Below are 6,865 nucleotides of genomic sequence, written 5' to 3' on the forward strand. Positions count from 1 at the left end.
TATATCATGGAGGTGGAGGAGAAGATTGACAGGACGAAGCGTCAACACGACGGACACGAGCTGCACAAACAGGCCGCACGTTCATATTAACGTAGTATCGATAATAAATCGTAGTAGTGATTATGAAAAAAAAGAAGAATGATGGATTCTCATGGCGGACGCACTGGCATCTGATTGGCCCGAGGTGACAGGCTGCGGGCCAATCACAGTGCACGCTGTGAGAGGCTGCCGCTCGTAGCAACAAGAAGGAACTTTCTTTTTCTTTTTTTAAATCGAAGCTGCAGGAAAAAAAAATAGTTTGAAAACTCAAAGTTTCTGTTTAGCAACATGTAACTTTTCTTCACTCTTTCTCAGTTCAATAAAAGTAACAACAGACTCCATTAAAAGTTCAAGTACGGTATTAAAAGTAGGAAAATATAAGATCTTTAGAATATAAACAGCTGAAAAGATTCATCATAAAACAAGTCAACAACCCTACAAATAAAACTTTATAATTTAAAACAGAAACTAAAAGTGTGATCTCCTGTATTTACACATTTATTGGTGAGTTGAACCTTAAGTCTTTGGATATACTTAATGAGCCCATTTAATATAATACCTATCTATCTATCTATCTATCTATCTATCTATCTATCTATCTATCTATCTATCTATCTATCTATCTATCTATCTAAAAAGCCTAATTATCCAAAATATATCCAGATGTGGATTCCACATGTGACAGTATGATGCCAATCATACTTTAAATCTCTGAGTTTGAATTGAATCTTTCAACAGGTATTTCTAGTGTAAAAGCAGGGAATGCTAATATTTACAATAATGTTGCACTTGTTGACACATAATCTTATTTAAAATGATAAACATGACACTCCCTTCTCATTCCAGGTGATTGACAGACGTGATGTGAAAACAACAGTCAGATTTACAATAAGAAGAACATGGGGGTAAAAAATTCAACTTTTGTACATTATGAGTTAAAGTGAATATTTATGGAGGAGTCAGACTGAATAATGAGAATATTTTCTTAGCTTTTGTGCAGTTTCCAAACTTTTCAGTATCAAATTGAACCTCAAAAGTTTTCAGGACTTTCCAGACCAGTAGAGAAACCTGGATCAGAAGACCTGGAAGTTATAAAAACATTATGAATCCATCACTCACTGAATCCAGACCATGAAGCTCTGACTGCTTCCCAGTTTGGCTGTAAATAGAAACCAGTTCAAAATAGACCCAGATCTGCTTCATGCTGCTGCCCCCTGTTGGTGACTGTGTTTACTACAACATGAAGGAATTTAAAAGTGTCTGTTACAAGTAAAAATAACCATGATTATGATGATGCTCTTGTGTTTTGCGCAACCATTTTTTTTATTTTAAGGAAACCTTAACTCAGACTTCACCGTCCGCCCTTGACAACAGTTAGTTTTGGGCGAACTGGCCCTTTAAGACGTTTCGTCAGTCACGTGACGGAACCTGAACGCCACACGGGTCTACAGCGCATCATGGCGGCCGGGCGTCGATGAGAGGATGATAAACAGAGAGAACAGGTGATGTATCGGGTTATTTCCCCCCGCGCGGTGTCTGTGTCCGGCGGTTAGTGAAGCTCTCCAAGTTTAACCCGCTTAACTTCCGGATAGAACGAGCCATTTCAGCGAAGCGCGCGGAGACAGGAAGCGGGATGGTGCGGTTTAAACTGAGCAACAGTTTGATTCAGAAACTAAAGATAGAGATATTAATTTAAGGCGGGGAAATGAACGGAAAATTAAAAAGATAAAACCGGTTCTCTGATTGTTTACAGCCTTTATTGTTGTGGTGGACTAGGAACAGTCTTTATGGTCATCCAGTCCAAGACGAGATGCAGTTTTATTAGGTCCAGTCTGATCTTCACCGATAGAGTAATGCCTGCAGTAAAACAAAACCCTCTCCCTGTTAATAAAGTCCCGATCACATGTTGAGGTTTTCTGATCTAGACTTGGTCTCATGTCATGTGGTCTAGTGGGTTTTTTTGCTTTCACATATCTGAAATAGAAATGTAGAAGAGTGATAACTTTTCTAACTTCTCATTCCTTTATATCCTGTTAAGATGTATTAATATTATTAACACAATTATTATTATTACTGTCAATGAACTGCTCCCTGCTTTATGACTGTTTCTGTTTGACATCACAGCTGAACGACGGGAAGAGAAACTGAAGAGGAGGCATCATGAGCTCCTCAGAGCAGGTGAGTAAAACTTAACCTGTGGTGCTGTTACTGTTAATCTGCTGATATCTGAGTCGCGTAATCACATCAGTATCAGCGAGATCGATTCATTGGATTATATCAGTGTGACATCATTGCTGGTTGTGGTTACAGTTGCCGTTTTCGAAGGTGCATCCTCCGAATTGGGACACAGCTCTTGTGATGTCATTCCACATCACTCACCCAGGCTTTGTATTTCTGTCTGTCACCATAGAAACGGAGAGGCAAACAGAGACCCAGACCTCACAGCTGTCAGTTCTGTGACAAAGCCTTCACATCAACACAACACCTGAAGGACCATCAGAGTGTTCACACCGGAGACAAACCGCATCACTGTGACCAGTGTGGAAAGGATTTCACTCAGTTGAGCAGCTTAAGAACTCACCGCCGAATCCACAGTGGAGAGAAACCGCACCATTGTGACGAGTGCGGGAAATCTTTCACGCAGTCGGGAACGTTAAAGCTCCATCAGCGGCGACACGCCGGTGAGAAACCGTACAGCTGTGAATACTGCGGAAAGAGCTTCACCGATTCATTCTCATGCCAACAACACAAACACATCCACAGCGGTGACAAAACTTTCCAGTGTCCGCTCTGCTCCAAAGTCTTCCTCACGCAATCCAACCTGACGAGACACCGGCGTCTCCACACGGGAGAGAAGCTCTATCCCTGCGAGCTGTGTGGGAGGAGCTTCAGCCATTACTCCTCATACACAGTCCACCAGCGGATCCACACCGGAGAGAGACCGTACCGGTGTCGCTTCTGCGACAAAACCTTCACGTCGTCAACCAACCACTCCGAACACGAGCGCGTCCACACGGGAGAGAGACCGTACAGCTGCGACCGGTGCGGGAAGAGCTTCAGTCACATAACGACGTGTCTGCTGCACAAACGGGTCCACACCGGAGACAAACCGTACCGCTGCGAACACTGCGGCAAAAGCTTCATCACGTCCTCCAATCTGTCAAGACACGTCCGGACTCACACCGGAGAGAAACCGTACTGGTGCGACCGGTGTAAGAAACACTTCACGTTCTCCAACCAGCTGAAGAGACACCGCTGCGTCTGAGCCGAGATGGACGAATATGAGAAGCACATTTAGTCTCGGTACAGTCGAATGTACAGTCACAGTCTACTGCAGTGGTTCCCAACCTTTTCCAACTCATGGTCCACTTGAAAATCGGCTCACATCCGACCCTGTAATAATACGGAGGCCAAATAATGTTTTCTCAGAACACTTTTTATTATAATGAAAACAATCAAACATTCAGAACTGAACTGAAGCAGGTGAAGTATATAACAAGTATACGATCTGGTCCGGCCGGCGACAATGTAAAAGCTCCTCTCATCGTATTATCACAGTGATAGGTCTTAATATGGGAAATAAAAAACAATGAAAGAAGATTTTTTTACATTTTTAACAGTTTACTTTTATATCAGGGACAATCCTGTTTTACAGGTCCTCAATTTCATAATAATTTTGTAGGATGATTCATGATGAGACCTGTGTCATTTGGTATTTAATATTAAGGCTTAATAATCAAGTGATATTTCTTCAAGAACTAGAATCACCCTCTCCATTAAGGTTACATCCCTGTTTATCCAGTCACATCAAATACCAACCGCAATTTCTGCATGAAGTCACATGACCTTTCACCACCAAAATATAATCAGTTCATCCTTGAGTCCTCGTGGATGTTTGTGCCAAATTTGAAGAAGTTCCCTCAAAGTGTGTCACTGGCATGGAGGAATAAAATTGCGTGATGTTTTCTGCTCCTGCACTTTGAGGTTTTTCTCTATGATTTATGAAGCTAGAAATATTTTTTTGTCTTTAAGACGATTCTCATTTAATTATTAAGTGTATAAATGGTCAGAAAACAGTGAAATATCTCCACTATAACTGTTTGTTATGATCAACCAACTGTCCAGAACCTAAAGATGCTGCGTTTACTGTCACATGCGACAAAGAAAAGTCCTGTGAAAATCTTATTTATTAACTTTATGAATGTATGTTTGTCTGTTTGAAGTCTCTTCATGTGAATGTGCAAATGTGGAAATGAATTTGTTCATTTACCTTTGACTTTTTGACATAATGAACCAAAACCCCAATAAATAAGCTTTAACTGATAATTATCAGAATCATTTTCTGTCATTCAACCAGTTGATTAATTGATTGATTGCTTCAGTAAATGAAATGAAAAGTTCAGTAAAAGAAATGATTAATCATGTTAATGTAAAAATATTTGACAGAATAATTAAAAATGAAGATAAAATGGAGACGATTTTGAGTTTATAAACAGTTTTTGATTTCAATGTTGGTGACCAGCAGAGGGAGAAGACTGGAGCTGAGTGAGGAGAGAGTGGAGAGGTTATTGTGGTAATTACAGGGTTAACAAGCAGCTGTACACACACACACACACACACACACACACACACACACACACACCCACAGGAACAGGAAGCTAAATCACAGGTTTTACTCTTCACATTCATGTTGTGTCTATAAACTGAGGAATCTGTCGAGCTCACTGTAAACTAACAATCAGGTTTCTGACTGCACCGCCCATCAGTGTGTGTGTGTGTGTGTGTGTGTGTGTGTGTGTGTGTGTGTGTGTGTGTGTGTGTGTGTGTGTGTGTGTGTGTGTGTGTGTGTGTGCGCGCGCGTGTGTGTCTCCTCTAAACCAGATGTTAAACACAAATCACCGGACAGGTTACTGCCCCCCTCCTCCTCCTCCTCCTCTTCTTCCTCTCTTTCCCTGCAGCTGAAGTTAAAGGTCGATTATTGAGGAGGAGCAACTTTTCACTTATTGAGTCGAAGACGACAAACCACAGACGTTCAGTTCAGTTCTGTGACATGACGAATAAAAACATCGACTCTTCACGTTTCAGAAGCTGGAAACAACAAAAATTTGACATTTCCTGCTTGAAAAACAACTGAAATGATTATCAAATGATCAAAATAACTATTAATCAATTAATGGACTGAACTCTTTTACTGCACAGGACATAAACATGAACATAAGACGTACCTTCATGTCATTTCCTGATAATAATCTTGGAGGTTGCTTCAGTCAAGTATTTGACCATTTGACCATCAAACAGAAAATTAATTCAACAATTTTTAATAATAAAATAAAACTGTAATAATAAACTTTAAAGACATCAGCTTCAGGACGTGTCTTTGTTTAACCGTCTTACACATTTTCAGATTAACTGAAAATTAATTGAAAGATATATTTTAGTCTAATGTAAAATAATATAACTTCTTATTGAATCAGTTATCACAGTTCATTACACATTAAAACACCCAGCTGTTCTTCTCTGTTGTAAATGACAAGCAAATCAAGAGGCTCAATGGTTTGTTTAAATTAATCAATAAGTTTATCAATACAAATGATACATATCAGTAAAGACAATACCACTCATCTGGTCTCTCAACAGATATTTACACACACGAAAAAAAAAATCAAAAACGGTTAATTAATGTTCTTTCTCTCAGCTGTTAATCTCTTAACACAGATTCATCATTTTGGTGAAATCAGTTTCTAAGACAAAAGAAGAAGAAGTTCAGTCTGTCTGTTCGTCCTTCAGAGCGTCACTGCTCGTCATCAAGATGCAGTTACGCCCGTGACCACAGGGGGGCAGTATATGAAATATAAGGGGGGCTTGGACCCTTTAGCTTTGTGGAGCAGGTACGAGTTTACAAACTGGACCGGAGCAAACTTTAGTCGGAGGTTAAAAAACAGTGAATATTTGTTTTCAGGTGTTTTCGTTAACATTTTGTTTCATTTCTTCGGCCCGTGTCTTTAATTGTTGTGAAGCTGCTCGGATCCCAGTCCTGCATGGAGGTGTACAGAGGAGGATTAAGGCCACATGTAAAACGTTTTTTATTATTATTATTATTTTTACTATTATTTAATCTCAGAATTTTGAATTTTTTCTCAGAATTCTGAGATTGAAAAATATTTTTTTCCCATGTGGCCCTCGTCCTCTCCTGTACACCCCCGTGCAAGACTGTAATTTAAACAATGAACTGACACAAAGACTCTGTCACTGATTTGATATTAATCATAAATGACTCATGGCTAATTAGACTTGATAAAACTGCACCGGCTGAGATGTTTCTGCCCCTGGTGGAGAAAGCTTCATGGTTCATATGAGGGTCAGAGCCACCGTCATCACAACTGAAGAACATATCAATGTCAAATCTCACCTGATGAAGTTCAGGTGAAAATACTCAGGTTAAAAAATAAAACTGGAACAGGAACAAAGTTCAGTTTCTATGAATGTTTGACTCTGACTGTTTGGTTTTAACCTGCTGCTTCACTTTCATCTGCTGACTGACGGTTTCCAGGTCGAAGGTCACAGGATCTTCACCCTCTGTCAACCCCGCTGGTGTTTATCATCTGTCAGTTTGACGAGTCGACGTGACGTTTGCAGGATTTACAGTTTAAGGGCCGAGACACTGAAAACAGCAGTGTGGTCCTCGTACTGCAGTGATGTCATCTACACGCCCCCTGTCTCAGTGTGACATCATCAACAGCGATCTGTCCACGCCGTCCCTGCCTCCGCTCTGCCTTTAACACCACCTGCGCATGCACACACACACACACACACACACACACACACA

The 6,865-nt window shown here is 40.5% G+C and overlaps 2 protein-coding genes across 5 annotated transcripts in view; one reads left to right on the forward strand and one right to left on the reverse strand.

Annotated features, from left to right (window-relative positions):
- Positions 1–1,466: 1,466 nt before the first annotated feature.
- On the forward strand, positions 1,467–4,512 carry LOC130164330 (zinc finger protein 675-like). 3 transcript variants are annotated; one of them, XM_056369002.1, is made up of 3 exons: positions 1,467–1,541; positions 2,164–2,217; positions 2,450–4,512. In XM_056369002.1, the coding sequence occupies exons 2-3, from the start codon at positions 2,200–2,202 to the stop codon at positions 3,302–3,304; spliced, it is 873 nt and encodes a 290-aa protein (XP_056224977.1). In that variant the 5' UTR covers positions 1,467–1,541; positions 2,164–2,199; the 3' UTR covers positions 3,305–4,512. The 3 variants fall into 3 exon arrangements, with proteins under 3 accessions (XP_056224977.1, XP_056224978.1, XP_056224979.1); XM_056369004.1 differs by lacking the exon at positions 1,467–1,541 and adding an exon at positions 1,551–1,675; XM_056369003.1 differs by lacking the exon at positions 1,467–1,541 and having other exon boundaries at positions 1,548–2,217.
- A 1,607-nt stretch (positions 4,513–6,119) lies between these two features.
- Positions 6,120–6,865, reverse strand: part of LOC130164268 (nephronectin-like) — a 7,808-nt gene continuing 7,062 nt past the window's right edge. For both annotated transcript variants that reach the window (XM_056368894.1, XM_056368893.1), the window contains one exon: positions 6,120–6,824. In XM_056368894.1, the coding sequence (XP_056224869.1) occupies positions 6,738–6,824 (87 nt within the window). In that variant the 3' untranslated portion in view covers positions 6,120–6,737. The remainder of the gene's footprint in view (positions 6,825–6,865) is intronic.

The sequence above is a fragment of the Seriola aureovittata genome, chromosome 23, assembly GCF_021018895.1.
Source record: "Seriola aureovittata isolate HTS-2021-v1 ecotype China chromosome 23, ASM2101889v1, whole genome shotgun sequence".
Classification (NCBI taxonomy): Eukaryota; Metazoa; Chordata; class Actinopteri; order Carangiformes; family Carangidae; genus Seriola; species Seriola aureovittata.